The sequence below is a fragment of the Lytechinus pictus genome, chromosome 8, assembly GCF_037042905.1.
Source record: "Lytechinus pictus isolate F3 Inbred chromosome 8, Lp3.0, whole genome shotgun sequence".
Lineage (NCBI taxonomy): Eukaryota > Metazoa > Echinodermata > Echinoidea > Temnopleuroida > Toxopneustidae > Lytechinus > Lytechinus pictus.
This window is the reverse complement of record NC_087252.1, coordinates 17,234,541-17,261,750: the sequence shown is the minus strand read 5'-3', so window position 1 is coordinate 17,261,750 and position 27,210 is coordinate 17,234,541. Positions and strand designations below refer to the sequence as shown.

At 37.3% G+C, this 27,210-nt stretch overlaps 1 protein-coding gene across 1 annotated transcript; it reads right to left on the bottom strand.

Annotated features, from left to right (window-relative positions):
* Nucleotides 1-307: 307 nt before the first annotated feature.
* LOC129266274 (protein odr-4 homolog) lies at nucleotides 308-25,107 on the bottom strand. The gene is made up of 12 exons (XM_064103670.1): nucleotides 24,967-25,107; nucleotides 20,487-20,618; nucleotides 19,471-19,679; nucleotides 15,141-15,177; nucleotides 13,842-13,982; nucleotides 10,771-10,872; nucleotides 10,108-10,182; nucleotides 8,619-8,744; nucleotides 6,404-6,509; nucleotides 5,783-5,965; nucleotides 4,664-4,759; nucleotides 308-3,041 (listed from the first exon to the last, which is right to left on the bottom strand). The coding sequence occupies exons 1-12, from the start codon at nucleotides 25,060-25,062 to the stop codon at nucleotides 2,968-2,970; spliced, it is 1,377 nt and encodes a 458-aa protein (XP_063959740.1). The 5' UTR covers nucleotides 25,063-25,107; the 3' UTR covers nucleotides 308-2,967.
* Between the last annotated feature and the right edge of the window lie 2,103 nt (nucleotides 25,108-27,210).

Here is a 27,210-nt window from a genome sequence, read left to right as displayed (position 1 = left end):
CTACGCAGGATGTTCAGTAATACTTGATTACCATTATATCCTAGTTTCATGAACTAGGCCCACATACTTTTTAAGTTATGTCAAATCAAAAATTTAACCTTGGGTTAAGATTTGATGTTGACGACGCCGCCATCGGAAAAGCAGCACCTTTATTCTGGCTTTGCTATGCTGGCGAGACAAAAATGAGTAATAAAACAAGATAAAACAAATAAAAGGGATAAGATTTGAAAGGAATATCATAATTAAACACAAAATGAAAATGAAGGAAAGCATATAATAACTAAGAAAATGTACAAGTTTAAGAAGAAAATATTTCTAAAATTTTATTAACATTTGCTTTACAATGATCTCATAAATGAATATTTGGAATGCTAACAGTGGATAGTATATATATATTTTTTTTTAACAGTACAATTTTCCCATGAAAAAGAAATAAATTGAGATGACAAACATACATATATATACAGAGCATCCTACAAAAAAAGGGAAGCCATTTTCAGAGATAGATTTCACAAATATGTTTTTACTATGATACGTATGGTAAGAGTACAATCTCGTCTTTACTTCAAGACCAAAAGCTTTGCAAATTATTCATGCATGGCAGATTACAAACAATAAATATTGAGGCATGTCAGAAACGATTCACTCATGCGTAAATCTGAATCCACTCTCATTTCAAGGAGCAGCAAGAGAAACTTATATGCCAATGAGTCAATCGTCGAATAAGCACGGTCGTGTTATAGCTACCCAATCTTGCCAATTTTTTTCTGCACAACCTGATTTCGACATTAAAATTTCAAACTCATTAATGCGCGATGTGTTCGTCTCATATTAGGTATCAATTAAGAGGAATAATTGAATTGTACGATGATGTAAATGAAATATCTGAATTCATTTGACTTTAAAGTGGCATGGAAATCCCGGTTTCCTTTTTCTTTCTGGGATGCAATTTCACAAGACACATTAACAAATGTAAGGTGTGACCATGGGCCCGTCTTACAAAGAGCTGTGATTGATCCGATCCATCGCAACTATGGAAAGCGAGAAAAGTCAACATATAAAATGCATGTTTGTTAAAAAAAAAATCCTAGTTATTAATGTATATTCATAAATTCATTGATTTCTTGACAATTTGGTGTGTTCTTTGTTTAAAAAGGACATTTTGCAAATTTCCTGTGGAAAAAATTATGACACTGATGGATTTCCATAGAGGTTAAATTGATGGAATCAATTGCAACTCTTTGTAAGACGGGGCCCAGAGGGGAGCGTTTCATGAGGGGTCTTGTTGGTGATTTCCACTGAACAATTTGCTCTCAACCAATAAGATCAAAGGATTTCAATAGTTTATAACAGTTGTCAGTGAAAGTCACTGAAAATCTGCCTATGAAAATATCCCCGAAATGGCTTTGGAAAGAAAGTTGCACTTAAATACCAACTAAAAAGCTAAATTTAAAAATAACTCTACTCTTTATCCATTCAGTTTAATACATCGATAATACATTGATAGCTTTCTGTACAAGAAAATACAATTGTCTCTTTAATTTCAACATAATATCTAAGAAAAAAAAGTATAATATATTTCATAGAAAATTTACTGTCAAAAGCAGCCATGCTATCAAGAATGTAGAGAATAAAAGATATAAAAAGAAAGAGAAAAAAGTTTAATATCTTCCCCTAAAACTCATGAAGTCGCATTCAGCTACTGCCAAACAATGCTTGGATATTTGCATTGTCATCCATGACAACAGGTGCGTACTATACGCTTCGAGTCTAAAGTTTTTCCAAAGCCGTGCACACAAACTTGTGGCATCATAATACTGTATAATGCTACATGTATTACTCAAGGTAAATGCCCAGATGACGATGAATATCTTGCAAGTCATGCCAAGTTTGTCTGTGCGATTCCAAAGAGTTTACACTTTGTGCAATTTTCTTATTTATTTGTGCTTTTTTTGAAGAATTTGATCAGTTACCAGTTACTTGCCTCTGTAACCCTTTTTTTACAGTCAGTTCACAGTACTTTTCCCTCTGTAATAATCATAAAAGAACTTAACCCCAAAAAATTCCCATAGATTTTGTAGAGAGAAAATTTGGTTCCATTAAGCAAAGGGTTAAGTTGATGCCTTATATCCCATTTACTTTGTACAGGAAAGTGTTGCTAAGCTTTATTGCACCAAATCTGAGGAAGCCTGTGTGTTTAAAGAAATGAAAAAAAAAGAGGAGGGGAGTGGAGTACATGAAGAGATAGGGAGAGAGGACAAAGATAAATGGGAGGGGTAGTGGGTGGGGACATGGGAGGGAGGGGATATGGGAGGGAGAGGGGTAATGGGAAATGGGAGGGGAAATTGGAGGGGGAGGGGAAATGGGAGGGGAGGGGATATGGGAGAGGAAAGGGAAATGTGAGGGGAGGGGAAATTGGATGGGGAAGGGAAATAGAAGGAGAGGGGAAGTGGAAGGGGAGGAAAAGTGGAAGTAAAAATGGGAGGGAGAGGAAGTGGAAATGACAGAAGAGGGGAAAATGGGAGAGGGAGGGGAAATGGGAGGGGAAGTACATGTGGGGAAGAGGGAAGATGACCAGGGGCCCGAAACAAAAAACTTAGCAATGATCGTAGAAAATTTTTCTACGATTGATTCCATTGACTACAATGTACGATCAATCGTAAAAATCAAGCATACGATCAATCGCTAATAAACCTTTGTGTTACGGGACCCAGGAGGAGTCGGGGAGGGGGGAAGGGGGGTGCAAAGGGGAAAAGAGGATTAGATGCGTAGGGATGATGACAAGGTGGAGGGGATGGAGGAGGAAGGAAGCAGAAAGGGGAAGGCAGAAAGGGGGGGGGGTAGCAGCAGGTGGTAGAATGAAAAGGGGATGATCAGGGAAGAGAGAAACAAAAACAGGGGATGGATAGAATATTGGGCGAGGGTGGGTGGGGCTTGGAGAGGAGAGGGGATGGAGATGTGCGGCCATTAATCTTGGGTGATGGCAAGGTATGACATAGCTCCGGCTACAGCTGCTCCTAGCAAACCCACGGCAGCAGCACCTGGGAACAGGAGATAGAAAGAGGATTGGATGTAATCAGATTATTCTCTTAATGATGGAGATTCATAGGTCTGGGCCCCGTCTTACAAAGAGTTACGATTGATCCGATCAGCCACAACTATCAACGGCCAGCATCATCAACATCTGAAATGTATGTTTGTTCAAATATTTTCAGATGTATATTCCAAAGTGTCATTGTTTTCTTGACAATATGGTGTGTAGCTCCCTGCATAAAGTCAGTTGTAACTTTACGAACAGTTTTATGAAACACCTACTAGGGTTGGTTCTCCTTATGTTGTTCATACTGCTCCATGTGGCAACGGTTTTAGAAGTTCAGCCCAGTTTCAGGGCCCCGTTTTTACAAAGAGTTACAATTGATCCAATCAAACATAAGTCTATGGAAATCCATCGGTGTCATAACTTTTAAGCAGGGTGCTACATAACTTGTTAGAAGCGCTTGCCCGGTCGGGCAAGTACATTGTTAATTAGTTAGAATATACTTGCCCAAAAATCTATTTCACTTGCCCGAAAAAATCATTGAAAAAAAAGTTTTATCTCTTCAAAAAAAAATTTTGCCGTTTTTTAAACCATTGACCCTTTTCTCTCTTTTGACATGAACTGATATACCTTGCTATTGCATTTCTTTTTCCAAAGTGATTTTATCTTGCCTGCAATGACCAAAATTAGGGTCAATATCATATATTGACCCTAATTTTGGTAATTCTTCTGTGAGAATTCTGCTTTCTACTGCGTGAATTTTGCTTGCCCAATTTGGGCAAGTAGTTTTGGTCTGGAGTTCAAGCCCCTCAGGTCTGGAGGTCTGGAGTTCAAGCCCCAGCCGCGTCAGACAAAAAGACAATAACAGATTGGAGTTGCTGCTATCCTGTTTGGAATTTAACGATTTACGGAATTGAGCAACGTTGATTTGGCGCTGCTCAGTGGCTGCTAGACCCACCTTCAATTGGGCAAAATGAATTTTCGGATTTGTATTTCTGATATCTTTCTCAAATAAACAAATATAGATTCTAAAAAAGTGTGATTTTTAGTCACGATTAAATCTGTGCAAACCAATCCTGGGGCCCGTTTCACAAAGGATTTGCAACTGTTGTAACTTTGCCATTATGGCAACTACCATGGTAACCTTGATTCTGATTGGCTGATGAGCCCTGTTACCATGGTAGTTGCCATAATGGCAAAGTTACAACAGTTGCAAGTCCTTTATGAAATGGGCCCCTGGTTCAAATAAATCAAACATAAAACTATGAGAGATAGACAAGGAGAATTATGCAAGACAAAGCAAAGGATAATAATAATAATAATAACGCAGTTCTTGTATAGCGCATATCACATTATGTCATAACGTCCCTATGCGCTTCCAAAGGACTTGGATATTATTACCCCGGCCTTAGCCCCGCAACCTTTTACAGCGCGGTGGCATTTCAAGGAATAAATTCCTGCCAGGTACCCATTCACCTCACCTGGGTTGAGTGCAGCACAATGTGGATGAATTTCTTGCTGAACGAAATTACGCCATGGCTGGGATTTCGAACCCACGACCCTCTGTTTCAAAGTCAGAAGACTAATCCACTGGGCCACAACGCTACATATATTAAGGAGACTCACCCATATATTGTAATGATTTGCTTGATCTAGTTGATACATTCAGTTCCCCTTCTTCTTCATCAACGCCATTGTCAGAAGGGTTCAGTAGACTCTCATCTGTGGAAGGTTAGAGGGAGCCATACCATAAAGTTTAAATATTAGCCATTATTGTGGAGTTCAGGGCCCCATCTTACAAAGAGTTGCGATTGATCCAATCAATCACAACTATGGAAAGCCAGGAACATCAACATCTATTATGCATGTTTGTTCAATATATTTTCTGACTATGATGTACATTCATGCATTCATTGTTTTCTTGAAAATTCAGTGTGATTCTCTTTGTTTACTATTAAAGGAGATTTTGCAAATTTCCTGTAGACAAAATTATGGTATGGATGGATTTCCATAGAGTTGAGATTGATAGCATCAATCGTAACTCTTTGTAAGACAGGACCTATGTAATATAATTTTTTTAAACTATTCAGTTGATAATTACTCCATACATGTACATGTCTGTCTATTCACCAATATAGAGCAACAATTCATCATTGGTGTGGCACATATATAACAAAAATAACTATTACAGTGAGAGTATATAACATGAAAAAAATACATGTTTACTCTATCTAGGCCGGGGGGGCCTCGGAGGCCCCCCTCAACAATTTGTGCAATATTTTCACCATGTGAAATCTTTTTAACGCGCCATTCACTGACTTTAGTTTCAAGTCTAGCGCAACTTTTGAGACCAATTTTGCGATGCCCCGGTACACAGATCCAAAATCACGCAACATTTTGTAAACTGGTGCATGTCGGACCAAATATTGCTCAATAATTGATTTTGTGTAACAAAGTCAATGCAAATTGTGTTTTCAACCAGTGGACAGCATTTGCCAGAATAGTCCTGAAAAAAGCAACCCTAAACAAGGATTCAAGGGCAGGCAGTTAGGACACTGATTTGCAAATTACATACTCTATCTGTGTCTTAGGCCATTGTAATTTTTGTGGCTATTTTCTCATTTTGGGCGCTTTTGGCTCTTCCCGCGAAAAACACCTTTTTTTCCAGGTTTTTTTTTCATGGATGATGTCCACTGTCCAATGACCCCCCCCCCCCCCCTGTGGACAAACCATTCCTAGCTTTACCTGGTAATGCTTCAGTGTCAAGGTCCAGGTCTTCCTCGCTAACCTCCACATCCAGGAGTTCTGCCATTCTCTCTGCTATCTCCCCTGCCTGCTCCTCAGCAAAGGCATAGTCGGACACCAGGATGGGGCTGGTTCGGAGTCTAGCATAGATACGCCTGGGTGTAGCTATGACAGTGGGTGGAGCTGAGAGCATGGGAGAGAGAAACAACGACATATTGAACGTCAGAAGGTGATCTTTAGAAAGGAACCTTGTCAAAGGTCTGTAGTCTTTTATTGCAGGAAGTCGGCTGTTAGGGTGTTATGCGTATTTAATGACAGCTTTCATTTCTCACCCACTGTGTGTGGCCTGCCAACCCAACACCAACAATAAGTCCACCACAAATGAATGTTGAGATTTGTATTGAGCTTGAAAAAGCTATTCTTAACTTTTAAACTGATAAAGCTGCTCGCATGTGATGTCACAAAGCAAATAATTTAAATTCTAATAAATCTTTGTATTATTTGATGGAATTTTCTCAAGCCCTCGGCAATTTTTTAAAATCATTTTTACAAATAACTTTTTGTCAAGCGTGAATTTCCCCTTTAACTGGGATTATGTATTGCAATTCAAGGATACCCTACCGATCTGTGTTTCTTTCAGTTCCTCATCGCCGCTGCTCTGTCGAAGGTCACTAGCTAAGAGGTCAAACCTAGCGTGGACTGTACGCAGGAGATCTTCTTTGACTGCCTAAAAAAAATGAAATACAGGCTTACAGATGAAAGATCAAGTGATTCAGAACTACAAATATTATCAGGGACATAGCTAGAGAAATATGAATGAGGAGGATGATAGTCATGAGGATGTTGATGAAGATGGCGCTGATAATGATGATGATGAAAGACTGATAGCGGAGATGATGATGTACTGGGCGCTCATGTTGTTGCTCAAAAAAAAATTTCAATGTATACAAACAGTGCTTATAATATTCATCATTCAATTCAAATACTATCCTAGTAGTGCTAGTTATGTTATTCTTGGGATAAACTTGGAGTGGGGAACACGAAGATTGTCAGTTAAGACTCAAAACTTGATTGGGTCTCTCCCCTCTTGATAAATTGGGAAGGCTATTCCACAGCTTTGGTCCAGAAATGTAGAAGGCATTGTCACCCCAGGTTGTGTAGCTGAGAAACTTGGTCAGCAATGCTTGGTCTGCTGATCTGAGACTGTGTGTTGGCTTGTGCTGAGAGCTCAGTTATGTAGGGTGAGTGCTTTAAATATGAGAACCCCAAGTTTATGGGCGATCCTCTGGTTGATAGGAAGCCAACGTCATAATGACAATGGCAATGAAGATGCAAGTCATGATGATGATGGTGGCTGTGATATGGTGATGATGATTAAAGGTAAATGCTAGTTTTGGTAACGATATCAAAATGAGTTCGTACAGAATCCAATGAAATGACCACCGTAGTGTCTGTTTGTATAAATAAAATGTATGTGCCAAAGGATTCTGGAAGAAATTGTGTAATTGCTGAGAAATCAGCAAATAAGCACAGGACTCGGGTAGAGCGTCGGGCCCGACATTCAAAGCAATAATTATACACTGTCCTACGTGCGCTTATCTGTGTTGGGGATCTTCAGTCTGAACATTTTTCAGCGTAGATTTCAAGATTTCACGAAGTTCAGTTTATGTAACTGTACCAGATCTAGATCCTCGATGATATACTGACAATTAAGCCTTGTTTTACAGACTTTCTCATGAAATCAGTGTTTACTGCAAATACTGGAATTTCTCTTTAAGGTGGTGGCTGTGATGATGATATTGACAATGATGATGATGATGGTGGCTGTGATATGGTGATAATGATGATGAACATCATTAAGATGGCGATGATGATCATGAAAATGATGACAATCAATATAATGATGATGGTGACTGTGAAGTGGTGATGATGATGATGATGATAATGGTGATGATAATGATAATGGTGATGATGATGATAATGGTGATGATGATAATGGTGATGATAATGGTGATGATAATGGTGATGATGATGATAATGGTGGTGATGATGATAATGGTGATGATGATGATAATGGTGATGATGATAATGGTGATGATGATGATAATGGTGATGATGATGATAATGGTGATGATGATGATAATGGTGATGATGATGATAATGGTGGTGATGACGATAATGGTGATGATGATAATGGTGATGATGATGATGATGATAATGGTGATGGTGATGATGATGATGATGGTGATGATGATGATAATGGTGATGATGATGATAATGGTGGTGATGATGATAATGGTGGTGATGATGATAATGGTGGTGATGATGATAATGGTGATGATGATAATGGTGGTGATGATGATGATGATGAAGATAATGACAATCAATATGATGATGATGGTGACTGTGATGTGGTATATTGATGATGATAAAGTTCATTATGATGAAAATGGTGAGGATGACGATGAAGACATTGATGGTGGTGGTGATGATGCTGATGATAATGGTGTTGAATTTCACAAATTGTCATTGATGAAGATAGTATTGATAGAATTTGCAATGATAATATCAGGGAATCAGTTCTAATGCATACAAGAACATTTTTTTCCTTTCCTCATTTCTTGTTTCTGTCATTCATTCTTTTAATATTTTTTTTTCTAATTCTTTCCTCCTTTACGCCAAGACTGGGATTTGAACCCGTGACCCTTTGCTTCAAAGTCTAAAGAATTATCCACTGGGCCACAACGTTCCACCTCAAGGATGCTGGTTCACATTTTTCACACATATCTATGGGGAAATACTTACAGGCGTGAACCCTATAGAGACACGCACATACCTGTATAGCCTCGTCAACGGTTGCCTTTGGATCCACAAATGCCCTTGAGGACATTGTTCCTGTGATGTATATATTGGCTTGAACAGTTCCCCTCTCCACATCTTTAGACTTACTGCTCAAATCATTCTAATCAAGGAGTAGAATAAAAACACAAATAAGCTGTGATATATAACATCCAAAGAAATTAATGAATTAATCCGTTGGAGACTGATTTCCCTATAACACATGATCTCCACCGACTCCTGCCCGCATTATACAGTGCATCCCACAAAAAACGAAACCGAGATTTATCGATGATCTATCATAACTTAATCACAAATAGCTTCTATAGGAAACCGATGAAAACACGTTTATTTTACAAAATTATGGAAATACAAGCATTGTTTTGAGAGGACATAACTTTTTTACTTCTTGACCATTTTATGTGATTAAGGTATCAAATAAAAGAGCAGATATTGAACTTTTTAGGCATTTGATTTTCTTTTTGAAATTCAGATACCCCCTGCCAAATGAGTGTTTGGTATCCTTTCTTCAAATTGTTTTGCTCACTCATGAGTGAATGAGGAATAATCTAAGTAATATCAGATGAAACAAGAGATTCTAAGCTTTACATTGGTAGGTCATTTGTCTATTTCATTTATGATTAAGCTATGATAAATTATCGCTAAATCTCAGTTTCGTTTTTTTGTGTGGGACGCACTATATATACAGACTCTGTCTCAAACAGGTTAATTAATTAAAGGGGAATACAGCCTTGGTCTTAAAATGCTGTGTTGGAATGGAGAAGAATAAATAAGACAGAATGGTGAAAGTTTGAATGAAATCGGACGAGCAATAAGAAAGTTATGGCTGTATCAAAACTGAGATCCCTAAGACAATGTAGATTTCAAATTGGCAACTGGGCAAGTAGATTATGACAAGGGGCAAGGACAACTTTTCCACAGGCTATGTACTTAATTATCAGGGATTTGTAGTTTTCTCCTTGGTACATATTCCCCTGGGGCAGTAATCTAAATATAACCCAGGTAGTATATTGCTTTATGTCCTCATGAAAGAAAAATATAATTTGAAGTGAAACTTTTGAATAAAATTACATTTTAGCCATTATACATGTATGTATTGGAGTATATGGAAGAGTACCGTAGTCCTTGCCTTACATCACCATGACATCACATGTGAAGCCGATTTGAAGTCTCGATGTGTATAGTGATTACTGATATTTACAACTTTTCATAACTTTCTTGTTGTTTGTCCGATATAGTTCAAACTTTCACCTATCAACTTGTCTGATTTTTCTTTTTTCCTCTAGAAACAAGTTTTTATTTGGGGTGGATTCCCCTTTAATTAGTAAACTGAACTGAATCTTATTAATCAACACATGGAAACAAACTAAAAGTCATGCATCACTTACAAACCGTTCTATGACTCAGCCCCCCCCCCCATTAGCAAACCAATAATTAGCTCAAATGGTACTTGTTTATGTTATTACCTTATCCGTAACAAGTTCCACCGTGTGTGTGCTGCCTTCGTTTGAGCCTGTACTCCCTTTCTTACCAGACTTCTTCTACAATGGAAGATATGAAAAACGATATGAGTTTAAGATATCCCGTATACGTGAAATTTCATATAAAATTATAATCGAAAGGGTTTGAATGAATTATTCCATCAAAAACATGCATCTACGCGCTCATTTTGGTATCGTTGTACATCTGACATTTATCTTTAACCTTGTACTTTTCAATGCTTCAAGAAACTCTACTGAACATATCTCTTAACCTGATAAATGAATTTGTCTCTCATGATGCCAAGTAAAGTACGAGAGGGTAGTGATGGGGTATTATGATGGTAAACAGGGATGGGGGGGTGACTCTGAAATACACATAAGTTTGAATTATTTTCCCCCAGAATAGGGGTGTTAATGGAACTATTACGCATCCAATTCATCTCTTTTCAGGCCTTCTTATTTTTCTTTCCTTTTTCCCCTCTCTTGTGCGATTATTATTTTTCATAATACATGTAGTAACTCTAATAAATATCTTGGGGGGGGGGGGGGGATTACATTTTTCCCCTCCACCAGTAATGCCACCCTTAACATAATCATGTGACGAGTGATGCTTGTTTGGGGTAAAGGTCCTTTTTATAGCATTCTTACTTTCATCTGCTGGTTTTCAAGAAGTTCTGATCCGGACCTTAGCTGTCCATCCACCAAGGCTATCGCATCTTCTATCATTCTTGTGACTGGTGACAGACGTGCCTGTATAGAAAAAAACATCAAAATAAATATGTGGGCATAAGGGCATGACATCAATCATTGTAGAACATTTTTCCTACGATTGATTGCATTGTCTTCAATCAAATGCTTAATTAATCATAACAAGTGGAATGCCTCTGGCCGTCTCACCTGCATCACGCGATTCAATATAGCAGCAGTGCTGATTTTGAAAACTACTATAACTCGCACAAGATGTTCAGTGATACTTGGTTACTCTTATTTCCACGTTTTATGAACTAGACCAATACACTTATAGAGATATGATGGCAATTCAACAAATACCCCCAACGTGGCCAAAGTTCTTTGACCTTACATGACCTTTGAACTTGATCATGTGACCTGAAACTCGCACAGGATGTTCAGTGATACTTGATTACTATTATGTCCAAGTTTTATGAACTAGACCAACACACTTTCAAATTTATGGCTGTAATTCAACAAATACCCCAATTTGGCCAAAGTTCATTGACCCTAAATGACCTTTGACCTTGATCATGTGACCTGAAACTTGCACAGGATGTTCAGTAATACTTGATTACTATTATGTCCAAGTTTCATGAATCAGATCCATAAACTTTCAAAGTTATGATGGTAATTCAACAGATACCCCCAATTCGGCCAAAGTTCATTGACCCTAAATGACCTTTGACCTTGGTCATGTGATGTGAAACTCATGCAGGATGTTCAGTGATACTTGATTAACCTTATGTATAAGTTTCATGAACTAGGTCCATATATTTTCTAAGTTATGATGACATTTCAAAAACTTAACCGTAGGTTAAGATTTTGATGTTGATTCCCCCAACATGGTCTAAGTTCATTGACCCTAAATGACCTTTGACCTTGGTCATGTGACATGAAACTCAGGCAGGATGTTCAGTAATACTTGATTAACCTTATGGCCAAGTTTCATGAACTAGGTCCATATACTTTCTAAGTTATGCTGTCATTTCAAAAACTTAACCTCAGGTTAAGATTTGGTGTTGACGCCGCCGCCGCCGTCGGAAAAGCGGCGCCTATAGTCTCACTCTGCTATGCAGGTGAGACAAAAATCAAGCGTATAATTAATTGCCAACATTTGCGTTACGGGACCCAGAAGTAATAATGACCCTGGCTCCGTTGCATAAGAAATACCATTATGGTAACTTTGCCATCCAATGGTGTTCTACCATGGTAACAAGGCTCAACAGCCAATCAGAATCAAGAATTCCACGAAGAATGGGAGGCACATTTACTATAATTGTAACTTTTATGCAACAGGGCCCAGGTGAACCTAAAAGTCTGCAAAATGAAACTTTATTGCAAATGGGCACGTTAGATCAATCGGCAAAGCATCTGACTCTCTAACCAACGGAAGAGGGTTCCACCCCGTGCAGATGATTGAAGCCTGCATTGCATGTAAACATGTCCTTCCCCCTGCTCCGTGATGTGGGCTATGTTACAATGGAAAACACTGTCCCTCGGATAGGAGGTTAAATGGAGGCCCCTTGTTGAGGAGAGTCACTTTCTTTACACGTTAAGAACCCGCTGTGCTATTCGTATAAGAGTAGGGGGAAACCCCACCTGCGCTCCCCCAATCAGTTACATCGGGAGGAGAGACATTTAAATAAACTTTGTTGGAGCTAAATGCATTACCTCGTGAAGATGTACCTGTCACAGACTGTAAATGTATATGTACAGATGTGCTCAAAAGTTAGTGAACGCCACCACAAATGCACTCCTACATGCTGAGTAGTGACTTTATTTTATTTCCAGGCAAGACAACAAGAATATGTACACGAGGAAGAAATTACCACCGACTAGTGCCTGAGGATGACTAAAAGAAAAACTAGCTTCTGTTATGAAGCTCTCCTCACTAGTCGGGGTTTACAAAATATACAAAAATAAAATCTGTATAAAATGGCAATAAATGTTTAGATGCATTACTTATTAAATCAAAGAACTTAATAATAAAGAGTGTTTGTTTCCATGTGCAATTATAATATAGAGACAACAACGCTGCAATGTCTGGCAAGCCCAGAGAAACAAGCTTTATTAAATTATGTAGGGACAGTGATTTTCCGCGATCGCGGAAAACGGACGGAATTCACGGAATCGGCCTTTTGAAACGGAAAGTGGCTTTTCAAATGGAAAGTGGCTTTTCAAACGGAAAGTAACGGAAAACACGATTTTTCCCAAAATGCACAAAATAGCAACAGAAATTAATCCCAAATCCTCAACAAAATACAAATATCAACTAAAAAAAAAACAATCTCACTTTGCAACAACAATCATGACAATCAACACATCGTAACTACACTCGAGCCCCTCCATCACTCGATCGTATCTAAATTAGTTTACACTCACGTCCGCATATAAGGCAGAATACAGCCGTGTGTTGCTGCCCTCTGCGTTCGGTCATAATATCATGATCATGGTGATTCAACAAATACAAAATGGCGGATAGGCGGAAGTCATCGACTGCTCGAAACGATGTCCGAAAAGTCCCCAAATCAGCGATAAAATCCCATTTAACCATAAAATAATGCGAATAATATGAAAGGTGAGAATGTATTCATGTTGATTATGTTTCTCTAAAGAGTTTTTGAGCTCGAATCTCTTCGATTCAAATGGATTTTAAAGCGATGTTAGTACATTGGTAGATGCAAATTTTGTCCAGCGCTTGCATTTTGACATCGCTACTCATTGCGTATTGGTTTTCTATGTAAAAGAAATTGTCACTTTTTCATGTACACAAAGTCTATGGGGAAACGGAATTTCCGTTTTCAGACGTGCTGAAACGGAATTTGAGATTTTTAGAAACGGAAAATCACTGTCCCTAATTATGTACTATTTTATCACTTGAATTCAAAATTAAATATCAAAAACCTGGCAGCACTTTTGAATGTGTTCATTTTCTGGTGGGGTTCACTAACTATTGAGCACCACTGTATATATACATGGATACTTACTGTGAGTTGTTTACTGTACTGGCTACAGTCTGGCACCGTTGATGGGAGATGAACCCCTATATCTAGTCTAAGACAACTCTCAAGGATGGACCACTTGTGGGGGTTCGTCTGATACTTGAGATCCGCCGGCCTAGCTGTGCACTGCAAATAAACAACAAAAAATTAATCAATTAAAGTAGTGATAGAACCTGTACTTCAGGCCCCACTTAAATATTTTCTTTAATATTTTCAGGAGGCTACTTTTCATCACTTACTGCTTAAATCTGCAACTACTCTGCTGTGCAAACCCTTCACTCGAGTTAAGGGTCTGTATGTGCAGTCTACTCATGCCTTGTGTACTGAAGGCCCTTTCGCTCGCTGAATTGAATACGTGCAAGTCTTTGCGTGGAGACACACTTGTTGATCAAAGTTTCAATCAGGGTCTGTGCCTGGAGACTTATCAACAACAATGGTTACGCTTTAAAATTGCAATGATTGGGGACTTCCAGGCCTCCACTTTTTTAGTTTCAAGGGCTCTTTTTTAATTATTTTTGGCAGCAATCGCCCCTTGGTCCTGTATTTATTTCCTGTGTTGCTTAACCAATACTAATTCTACATGTTCAGGGAGAAATTAACAGTTTGTTTTACTTGACATTAAAGAGAAATGCCAGTAGTTGCAGTAAACACTGATTTCATGAGAAAGTCTGTAAAACCAGGCTTAATTGTCAGTATATCATCGAGGATCTAGATCTGGTACAGTTACATTAACTGAACTTTGTGAAATCTTGAAATCTACGCTGAAAAATGTTCACACTGAAGTTCACCAACACAGATAGGCACACGTGGGACAGTGTATTATTATTGCTGGAATAAAGACCCGACGGAAGTGACCGAATCCGCGCTTATTTTGCTTATTTCTCAGCAATTACACAATTTCTTCCAGAATCCTTTGGCACATATTTTTTACTCATACAAACAGACACTTGGGTGGTCAATTATATTAGATTCTGTAAAAAGTCATTTTGAGATCGTTACCAAAACTGGAATTTATCTTTAAGGAGAAAATTAGAATATTTCATATTTCATGTAATAAAATACAAAAGAAATAGCGGATGACGTCATCAGTCTCCTTATTTGCACACTGACCACGTGCATAAAGCTGTTTAAATTAAGCGAAACTTTAAAATGCCATAACTTTGTTATTTTACATCTGATTTTGATGAAATTTTCAGTGTTATACTTGTTAGATTGATCTTATTTCATTCTCATCAACTTTTTGTTGGGGTGGACTTATCCTTTAAAGAAAAAAATTGCACTTACCTTATGGTCTAAGACATTGATTGTTTTACATGTTGTTCTGAATGGGCAAGCTAAGGACTTATAAATGAAAATATTAATAGTGGTGTTTTGCTTTCAGTCATTAAAATGTGAAATACATGTAGTAGTATAATAATAACAACTAGAACATTTATAAGGTGCTTAATACAGATGTTTTGAAGCATTCAATTTTCTGATTATTTATTAATTGCTACAATTGAATTAAATTAAACAAGAGTGTACTGAATAAAATCAATAAATGAATAAATGACCAAATCAATAATAATCATCATCAACATCACCATCACCACCATGATCATTCGTCTGCATGAAATTATTGCTACAATGTAGCTGCAAATTATTGGTGTTATTCTGAAATTCATAAACCCTGGGTTAAATAAGACCACATTTTTATGCAGTGCTGCCATGTAAAATTTATTCATCCTGTTGTATAAAATTGTCAAACAATTATAATTGTGATAAAGTTAAAAAAATAGGAAAAGATTAAGGTATAATGATATTTGAATTGCCATGAATATGGAATAAAAATAAAATAAAATAATAGTGATATCTTATTGAGCGCACACACCGTCCAGAGACGCTCATGGCGCTAGCGCAGCAACAGTTAATAAGTACTATCAAACCCAGTGTTCCATAGGAGTGTGGTCTAAAATTCTTGCCTTGAGACTAGCTTGGACTCGAAATATTATTATCATGATTATTATTACTATTATTATTAATCAGTTTTATCAAGAGACTTTCTGGTTGTGCTACAGATATGAAGCACACTCCATCCCGTCTTGAATCGAATTGCGGCGTAGATAAAAATAGGATGACATTTTGATTGCCATGAATAATAATATGTAATAAGTATTATGAAACCCAGTATTTCACCTTTGCACGTTAAGAACCCACTGCACTATTCGAATAAGAGTAGGGGGAAACCCCGGTGTAGTGGTCCACCTGCATTCCCCCAACCATATATATCGGGAGAGACCCGCGTGTCACAGTTCTGTGCCCGCCCTTCAAGGCGACCGAGATTGGCTTGCTCCTCCTCCAAAAATGCGCCTTTGAATGTCTTTGACAGATATATGGCGCTATACAAATGCTGTGCATCATCATCATCTTCCATCCTAGAGTTGTCTAAAATTCTGGATTAGACTACAGTGTAGGGTTAATACCTTGCCTTGAGTCTAGCTTTGACTCAGGCATGAGAATGACTTTCTTGAAAAATATCTGAAAGGAAATTAAACATACGGACGGGGTTCCAGGGGCAGTGCCCCGGCGGGGGTTCAGGGAGCAGCGCCCCCTGAAGCTCCTGGGTTTTAGCATTTAAAGGGGTACAGGAAGCCATTCTGGAGTACCAATTTGATAGAAAAAGGAACCCATTGTGGAGTACCAATTTGACAGAATAAGGAAATAAAAATTTTACAAACTATACAATGCAATTTGTACTTTATGAACACTGTTTGTGTATAGACCTATACACCACACCTATAGTAAAGTAAACCATGGACCTATCACAAAAAATGGACATTCGACGAATCCCCTCCTTTGGGCCAAAGACCGTCACCGCTAATCATTTTATAAACAGAGCGCTGGCAGCTGACGCCCATCAAGCCGGTCGTAAAACACGTTCTCACTGATGGACAGCGGAAATCAATTGTACGCTGCTCCTACCCATTGCGATGTTGTTCGTTCACTTAATCAAAAGCAACGCACAGCAGCGAACATTAGCGCTATGAAAATGATAGCAGAAACAAGAAAACAGGCGTGTATAAACGTATTTTTTACGTACATCGCGATCAACCGTAAATGAAATGCATTGACATCGCATACATTCGTAATTCCGAAGCTTCGTTATTCCGAAGGTTCGGTTATTCCGAAGGTTCGTTATTCCGAAGGTTCGTATTTCCGAAGGTTCGTAATTCCGAAGGTTCGTTAGTCCGAAAACAAAATGAGGTTCATAATTCCGAAGGTTCATTAATCCGAAAAAGAAATGAGGTTCGAAATTCCGAATGTTCGTTAGTCCGAAAACTAAATGATTAACTAACCTTATTTCGTTTTCGGAATAACGAACCTTCGGAATAACGCCACAAATGTTCGGATTAACGAACCCTATTACGTTTTCGGATTAACGAACATCGAGGTATAGGCAATTTGCTTGTTTCGGAATTACGAACCTTCGGAATAAAGAACCTTCGGAACTACGAACCTTCAGAATTACGAAGTGTAACCCATTGACATCACCTTGCAGATCTGTATATCTACGGCAAAAAATTCGATGAAAAAATCTGCGGAAAAACGTAAAAAATTCATCTTTTTCGGACAGTATTGATGTCGATAGTAGCGCTTACCTTCGGTCAGAAGTGGATTTTCATATGGGCATAAAATTCCACAGGATTGATGAAATTTAACGGGATTTTTTTTTATGGTCAGACGACAATCGCAAATTATAGACAGCCTAAAATAATGTACTGAAAACCGGATATGAATTGCACATTGCATTCTAGGTAATGTAGGGACTTTCCCTATTGGTAATCGGGGCTACAACATGACCGTCTTTGGTCGAAAGAGGGCCAGTGATCGATCGGTGACGATCATTGGCCGAAAGGAGCTTGTGTAAACAATCGCCCCGGGCGGTCGTCGTAAAAACCGCGTAAAGAGAAAGTTAAGGGTTAGGCAGCAATTTTGACAGCTGGAAACAGGTGGTGGTCATAAAATGCTCTCGTTGAATGTCCATTCGTAATAGGTCCATGAGTAAACCATATGCTGCTGACATCGAGAGACAATTATGGAACACAAGCATGTACAATGCATTAGACTATTCTGGAAGCGACAGAAGTATTTACCCAATCATCTGTTCTTAGCTACCTGGTTCTAGTTCACTTGTATTCATGTGAACTAGAACCAGGGAGCTACCCCTGCAATTCTCATTAGGCCTGGGAGTAAACATCAATTGATCGAATGGTTCGAATGGCTTGCAGCCGATCGCCAATCGATAAGCAAAATTCACACTAAACGAATGTTTGGCAGATCCCGATTATGACTTTGGGATAACTCGAATACCCAAGTAATAATAACAAAGTGACAAGAAAACAATGATGAAAACGGTTTTCGAATACTTGATACAGGTTTAAAAATGATGTTACTGAGGTAATTTGTCAAAAATGATCAATGATTGTACCACATTCCCCGACCGGAAAGAGCTCCGAAAATGTTAATCCCACCTTGCCCTCGATACACAATATTTTGTCTGCGTGCAAAACAGAAAGTAAACACAGAACCAGCTCATTGGAGCTGATTGAGCTGATTGGACCTTCGATAGCCAATGAAACTTTTGGGGGAACAAAGAAGAAGAAGCCATGTGCTTCCCTTATCAGGAAAGGTCATGACTTCAGAAATAAATTGACCCCTCCCCCATCTCTGTGTGTGTGTGTGAGAGAGAGAGAGGAAGATAGGGGTGAGAGTTGGAGAATTCCTTTCATGTTTCAAAACAATGCAAACTTTTTTACATCCCCCTCGCACAATCAAAACAGGATTCCAACACGCACCGCCGTCTTCTTTCTCGACTAGTCTCCAAAAGCAGACCCAGTTATACATGTAGGTTTAATTGATAAAAATGTGTAACTTTGAAAGTTATTTCAAATGAAAATATTTTGCAAAATATTTTTTTGAAATACATGTGCAGCATCATGGGGAATGCCACAAGTGGGGGAGGGGACATGGTGTGGGCAAGGAATGATATTTTTCAAGAAGTGAAATGCACCACCTGCGTCTCAAAGAATACTTCATGAATGAGATGTTTACCATCTTTTGACTCGGCTGATCTGGTCTGATTCATTCATATGCAGGGGTGTGGCACTTGGAGGGATGCATGCATGATACCAGGGTACCAGCGTTGATTTAGCAAAGATTTTAATTTGAACAATAAACTGAAAGATTTAATCTCATTTCATGTAGTTTCGTTTGATATAAAAATCATGGAGGAGGAAAAACGGCCTACTTTCATTTATGATAAACATGTGACTTTGATGGAGATTTCTTCATTCGGGAGGTCACCAAAAAGTAGGTCAACTATTGTGACTTCAAAGACATGATTCCCGACGAACAATCGAATCATTCGGTAAGGATTTAGCCTCGCGGTGACTCGCTACCCCCCAATATTATATCAAATTCACATCGAACTCTGAGACCACAGACTTTGATGAAAAAAATCGGAATTCCGATAAAAATCGGACAATTCTCATGCCTGTTTGACTGGAACTCATTAATTATTATCATTATCATTAATATTACCATCATCTACACGTATCAGTTTTATCAAGGATACTTTCTGGTTGTACTACAGATATGAAGCACGCTCCATTCCATACTACTATCCCGTCTTGAATCCAAGCCAAGTAGAAGTCTCTTGTTAAGAAGCTTGTAGATCGCGAAGAGTGCCTGGCGAGCCTTGGTTGCCATGGGCATGGCCTGGTTTGGGGTGCAGACGTAGAACACGCCTATCACTCCCACACCACCCGGTAGCATACATGTCACCTAAGAATTATTAAGTCAAATTTTAAAAATATGAATAACATCTTCCAAATCAATGCAAACAAAAGAGTTTCAAGTCTGTAAATCAAATTACAGAAGATACATGTAGATTAACAAAAGTAGATTAGGACTTCTACATCAATTAAAATCAAAATGTTTAATATTATATTAGTCTATCAAAAGCTTTGGTAAATAGTCAGTAATGTGAACACAAGATATTACAATATTTGAGAAACTTAGAAGGCCTAGTCATTTAATGCAATTTTAGCCATTAGAATTTTAATATTTAAAGACATTTTCCAACCATTATAATTGTAACTTAGGATTGAACTTTACATAAAAAAACAGGGAAAAAAAGACAAAAATATGCAGATATCTGATATTTTGATCAAGCACTCAGTCAAATTCAATTTTGATGTAAATTTTCCAAATTAACAAAACAAGTGGAATGCCTATGGCAATCTCGCCTGCATTGCGCGATTCAATGTACAACAGCAGTGCTAACTTTGAAAACTATGATTAATTATTCGCAAAAAAATTAATATGATAACAGAATACTAAGTTCATTGACCCTAAATGACCTTTCACCTCGATTATTTGACCCGAAACTCATGCAAAATGATCAGTGATACAAGACTATCCTTAGACTGTCTACGTTTCAAGAATGAGAAACATACTGTAAACATTCAAAGTTATGATGATAACATATATTTAAAAAAAAAAAAAATCTCTGGCCCCAACATGTCAAAATTCACTGACTTTGATCATCTTTTTTCTTCTGAATATTCTTCATTTTACTGATCTTCATACCTGTCTGGCGTGTTCAGCAACCCACTGTTCACATAAGTTTTCTGGAGACTGCTGATTTTCGCTGCTCCCATTGTCTCCTTCCTCACAAGGTGTTGGGATCAGGTGTAGGGCAGCATCCTTCTGTGATGAGCACTACGGTAATGAAAAGAGTGAGAATCATAAACTTATTTGGTTACATGATGATGATTGATGGTGATGACGAAAGGGACGAAGATGATGACGATGATGATGTTGATGATAAAGATGATGATGAAGAAGATGATGATGATGAAGATGATGTTGATGATGATGATGAAGATAATGATGATTATGATGAAGATGTTGATGATATGGATGATGTTGATGATGATGACGATGTTGATGATGTTGATAATGATGACGATGATGTTGATGAAGATGGGATGATGGAGATGATGATAAAGACGTTGATGATGATGATGAAGATAATGATGTTGATGATGATTATGATGAAGATGATGAAAATGATGATGATGAAGAAGATGATGAAGATGATGATGATGAAGATGATGATGTTGATGATGAAGATAATGTTGATGAAGATTATGATGAAGATGTTGATGATGAGAATATGGATGATGAGAATATGGATGATGTTGATGATGATGGGGATGATGAAGATGATGAAAATGATGACGTTGATGATGATGTTGATTATTAAGATACTCCCATTTTCTCCTTCCTCATACAATGTTGGGAACAGGTGAATGGCAGCATCATTCTGTGATGAGCACTTTAACGAAAGAGCAAGAATCATAAACTTATTTGGTTGCAAGCATAAAGGGATGGAAATGATGATGAAGGTGATGACAATGATGTTGATGATGATGTTGATAATGAAGATGTTGTTGTGGATGTGCATCTTGAAACTTGGCGAAAAGATGATGATGATGATGCTGATGACAATGTTTGATGAAGATGATGTTGTCGATGTGCGTCTTGTAACTTGGCAAAAGACAAAAGAGAACAAGATGGCGACGTAAACATCGCAGCAAGTCTTCCCCAACTTTTCAAGATATCTTTTGTTTTTTTAATAAATTCTTTGACTTAAAAATGGAATCAATATCGTATAGATCTAAATGTAAGAAATGAAGTTGTATCCCATTTACATGATTTAGGGCTAGATCTTTTAGAAGTAGAAATCTTGGGGGCAAACATTTCAGTTTTTCGCGGTACGGGTACACAATCCCTAGCTCCGTGGAGAGTAAGCACACGTAAGTGAAATATTTTTACTCCTAGCCCTAAGAGCCTCCTGCCTGGCCAAGGACCACCATCATCTGATCATACCATTTTTTTGTTAAATCTGAAAATGACTGCCTAAGTTTTTTCCAAGAAAATCATATATTTATTTAAATGTTTTGAGATATTTGGTACACTCACTCATAACAATACAAGGAAAATGATCAACTGAAAGATTTTGTGAAATAATTAAGAGGAAATTTATGTTAAAGGAGAATGAAACTCTTGGAGCAAGTTAGCTTTTGTGAAAGCAGAAAAATCAAAGAATAAGATCAACAAAAGTTTGAGTAAAATAGGACTAGCAATAGAAGAGTTATGAGCATTTGAAAGTCGAGATCACTAATGCTATGGAGATCCTCCCATTGGCAATGCGACCAAGATCTATGATGTCACAGATGAACAACTCTCCCCTTTTAGACACTGAAAATATACCCCAAAACATCTATTTTTGCTCATTCTAATCATATGACAAACGATTTATCAATGATATAATGTTGTGAAACCTCTGTACTTGTCCTCTCATAAAGAGAACACCTCACCTTGTGATAGACTCTATAAAAGTGAGAGTATAAGTGAAATAAGTACTATAAAGTAATGAGGGAGTTGTACGTGTGTGACATCACATATCTTGGTCGCATTGCCAATACTAAATACTATATAGGAGGATCTACATCATAGCACTCCTAGTACCAATGAGGTCCAAACATTAGCATGTATGGACCTCATAGGCGACAATCGTTAAAAACAGGTTAGAACTTCTAACCGTACTGTTTCCTGCACCCAAGTATGATATTACTCCCAAAATATGAGTTTTGTCCTCGTTTGTTTATCATTTATTAAAAGATTGCCCATTAAATATATTCCTATTCCTAATTTGAATTTAATAAAATAAAGGGAAACTTACATTTGAGTCATTTTTCGATCTTTTTTTGGCAGTCAGTCCGGTCACCGTCGAGTGCGATCAAAGCGGTATGAAGCTGATTTTCAGATCACGTGATACGTGTGGTCATCACCTGATCAATCGACTATCCTTTTTTAAAGACCGCAACAATTATAAATTTTATTATAAAATATATATAGAATAAATTATTGCATAATATTATGTATATTTCTACAATTAAAAAATATTTTGTGATATAAATTTAATATTTTACGTAAAAATCGCTATTGAACAAAATATTTATTAAAAAATAAAAAATCAAACAAAATAAAAAAGCCTTGGACACAGTGCAAAAAACCTAACGATTTGGCCGCGTTGTTAACAACTATCGTAAGGGGCGCTTTATTTATAAATAAAAAAAAATGTACAGCTGTCTACCGCGACGTGGTTTGTCGCAAGATTTGGGACAAATCCGTGGGAATTCTGGAGAAAATACATCAAAAGAACTGGTGAGTACAGACCTTCACGTTTATAATTTCGTGGAGCTCAATAAATCGCTCTCCTTATTTTTTTGAGGAGCTCAATTGAGCTCCTCAGAATCGCTCTCCGTGAGGAGCTCAAATCAATTCATTACAATACATGTATGATAAATTGTAGATTTTTCCTAACATTGTATATATATGCAATAGCTGTGTTAGCTATTAATTAATCTGTGGTGAAACTAGGCCTGGGTCACGTCAATACGTTTACAAGAGGTCGTATGCACTACTGCTAAAAAAAAAAAAAATAAAAAAAAAAATAAAAAAAAAAAAAATTGAAAAAAAAAAAATTGCTAAAATTTTACATTTTACATCTTTAAATCCATGAAATGGTCTTCTTTTTTCCATAATACCTTGAAATTACTTTGATTTAGTTGAAAACTATCAGAAAAATGAAGAATATTCACCTCTTTCCCGACTCTGATTTGAACTTACCTCGGTAAATATTGTAGTCCCACATGTAGACTTCCATGGTGCTGCCATGAAAATCTACATATGGGACTACATGGGACTGCAAATATTTACCGAGTTTAAATTAAAATCAGAGTCGGGAAAGAGATGAATATTCTTCATTTTTCTGATAGTTTTCAACTAAATCAAAGTAATTTCAAGGAATCATGGAAAAAAGAAGACCATTTCAAGGATTTAAAGATGTGAAATGTGAAATTTTAACAATTTTTTTTTTTTTTTTTTTTTTTTTTTTTTTTTTTTTAGGAGCGCGATTTTTTGCTCTCCTTATTTTTTTTTAAGGAGCGCGGTAGGAGCGCCGGCGCGATCGCGCTCCTCAAAAATGAAGGTCTGTGAGTACCGTTTAAACATTATCAAATTACTAAATAGATTATACATACCTTGTAGATTTAGTTTTTAAGGTGATATTAGTGCTTAGTTCTAAGCTAGGGAGGCCCAAACGCGCGTGAGCGGAGTCCCACTTTATTAACACGGATAAGTATTGCGGTGTCGCCTAGAGTGCATCATAGTAGAAGTAGTATGGTAGGGGGTCCTAAAGCTGCGCGGGTCCTAAAGCTACGCACCACTCATCGCGCACGCAGTTTTTATGGCAAATACGCACTCTGTGTGTGGAACTGTGACTGCAGAGTGACGAACGATTCCTATTCAATTTTTTCAACAGAGGCTGCAGTAAATCTCTAAATGCAGAGAAAACCAACAACTGTTTGGAATTTTGGAGTTATATTCGCTTTAATTTCATTTTATCCTATAATAATTTGAATATATTTTAGAAATTGAGGCACAGGAAATACTATTTTTTGTATGATAAATCGAGTGCGTAGCTTCAGGACCGCTTCTACATCGGGCGGCGAAATCAAGAGGTGTTCGGAAAACACGGTGGGATTTTCGTATTTGTGAGTTTTGCGATATTTTCTTCTTGGTTAACGATCTTTAGAATGTTTGCCACAAATTAGTGAAAGATAATTTGTTGAAATATTAAAATTGGGATAGTTTTTATTGTTTGAAAACAAAGTGCGTAGCTTTAGGTCCCCCCATCATACATGGCATTAGTGATCTCATTATTCAAATGCTCATAACTTTATTATTATTCATTCAATCTTCCTCAAACTTTCAACAATGTGTTTCTTTGATTTTTCTCTTTGATATGGATTCAGCTGGTTTCAAGGGTTTCATTCTCCTTTAAGTTTTAACTCAAATCGTTAGGTGCGCAGACTTGGGGACCACCATCAGAGAACTAACATAATTTAAAACGTATGGGACTATGATTTCTTTTCAAATCTACAATAATGGTTCATTGTCATGATTGTGTCGAATTAACATCGTATTTTTTTCTTACCTTCCCAACAATTAGGCCAAATACAAAGCTCTTATTTTCTATTAACTTCCAAACTGATTGTTCTATCTCACTTTCAGCAACAATCGTCTTTCCCATCTTGGCTATTTCGTGATCACAGCTGCGATGATTGAAAAAAGTCTGTCTCCCTCTAGAGTTCTGCGCTGAATAATCATGGATTTCTTCAATTCGCGATCGGTGTCCGTATTAATTTTTAACAACTATATAGGCCTATTTAGAATATTTATCAATTTTAAAATTTCATGAGAAAATCATTTGCAAGCATAAAAAAAATCGATGAATTCAAGGTGAAATTTAAATGGAATACATTTCTTTCTTAATCCAATAAATTCACATGAAGGAAAATGTGTTTCTTATAACATTAAATGAAAACATAATTATTCTGAGTGATCAAATTCATCAACTGAAACAGTAACATTACATAGCCCTAATTCTTCCGCCAGTCAAATATAGTTTCAAAGTTGGTGATATTTCTTCCCAGTTAGGGAAAAGGATGTTCACCACTTACCCTCCATAGAATTAGTGTAAGATAGACAGTCATATTAATTAACTTTTGTTAATCAGCTCCCGAATCAGCTATATCAAATTAATATATCGTTTGCCTTCCAGATGTGAATAGGCTCGTGCGACCTGTTACCTGTGTTATGACATATGGCCTTTTCTTTTTTAAATAAAGTCATTACATGCTTTTATTTCACATCTGTACACACATTATCACAAAAAAATATTTAAAATATCTACGTGCTATGTATAATGACCCGTTTTGATGCTACTCCTACAAGCAATATGCCCAATGGATATAGCCCAACAATGGATATAATGTAGGGCACACATTTCCAGGAATATAAAGGTGTGGATGAGTAAATTAGTATATCAGATCCTAAAACACTTACTGTCCCCCAACATAAGTACCAGATTTTCATGAGATTACATGAGATAACAATAAAAGAAATAAGAATTAACAACAATATGCAAAAGTTGTGCGTAGAGTCTAATATAAAGTCAATCTTCCTAGGGCTTATAGACATATGTAGAGAGTGATATGACAATCAAGAAGCAGGGGCCGCGGAAGCGGGGGGGGGGGGGGGGGCTGGGGGGCTTCAACAACATGGATATTCCACTGCAATGCTTTCCAGGAAGGTACCCTAAACAACATATTAAAAGTCCCAACAGATCCAAGCAGTGGAAATTTATGAAATTTGCATACTATGCAAATTATGGCAAAAAAGTTAGGAAAATAATTCAAAGATTACAAATTCAATGTCTAAAACAATTTAATTTCAGTGAAGTTTTATGATAGATAGCTGAATTCAATGTTTTTAATGACAAGTGGAAACTAATCTACCTCATTTGCATATTATGCAAATAAGCATCCTTTTGGAAAATATTTCATAAATGTTATGCTTTAAAATTATATGCTGCTATCACAACAAGGACGTTGAATACATTTTATGTTGAGCTTAATGTTTGTAGTGTTAATTTGCATATTGATATGGGAAATCAAGTAAAGAAAACAATATAAATTGAACGGAAGTTCATAATAAGTTTAACCTATTTATTTGACTTTTAAATAAAACGTGCAAACAAATCTACTTCATTTGCGTAATCATGTTATGACCATCCTTATATGGGAAAATCCAGAAATTTCGATATGTCTCTAACAAACAGTACAGTTTCATAGACTTTATATTCATCAAGCATGATCCGTCCATTCTGATTTTCCTGTTCGTTTATTGTCTGGAGCAGATGAAAACGGACGGAGCCACCCCGAAATGTTGCTTGTCCGCTGTATCCGTTATTAATACGTTTTGTGTCCGTCGGCCAGTGGGACCAGGTCTTTACTTCAGTGATGAAACCTATTATTCCTCATTCGATCAGATTTCTGTGGATAGATAACACAGGGTGTTTTCACTTTTGTAACAATCTCTATTATCCTCAGTATTTCAGAAATAGATTTGTCGGTTCACGTACATGTAAATATGTCAAGCCTCTACTCGTATCAAAGAATACACAGTACAAACAATGTCTAATGCGACATTGCTGTGTTTGACATAATGCTAACAGGTTTTGAATGAAATATTAAAATATTTTAATGGAGTATAGTGGGTTGGATACCCAATTACGTCGTTTGTACATCAGTACATCATTTAATTGTCTGGAGCACTAGCGTACCTACGGGGGGGGGGGGGCAGGGGGGCACTCTGCCCCCCCTGACGAGCCACAACC

Coding starts and splice junctions, on each gene's coding strand:
- LOC129266274 (XM_064103670.1), bottom strand. CDS start 25,062: ATGGGAAAGACGATTGTTGCTGAAAGTGAGATAGAACAATCAGTTTGG. Junction 13,983..15,140: donor TCAATGTCTTAGACCATAAG/GTAAGTGCAATT, acceptor GTTTATTTGCAG/TGCACAGCTAGGCCGGCGGA. Junction 10,183..10,770: donor TTGAAAACCAGCAGATGAAA/GTAAGAATGCTA, acceptor CTTCCATTGTAG/AAGAAGTCTGGTAAGAAAGG.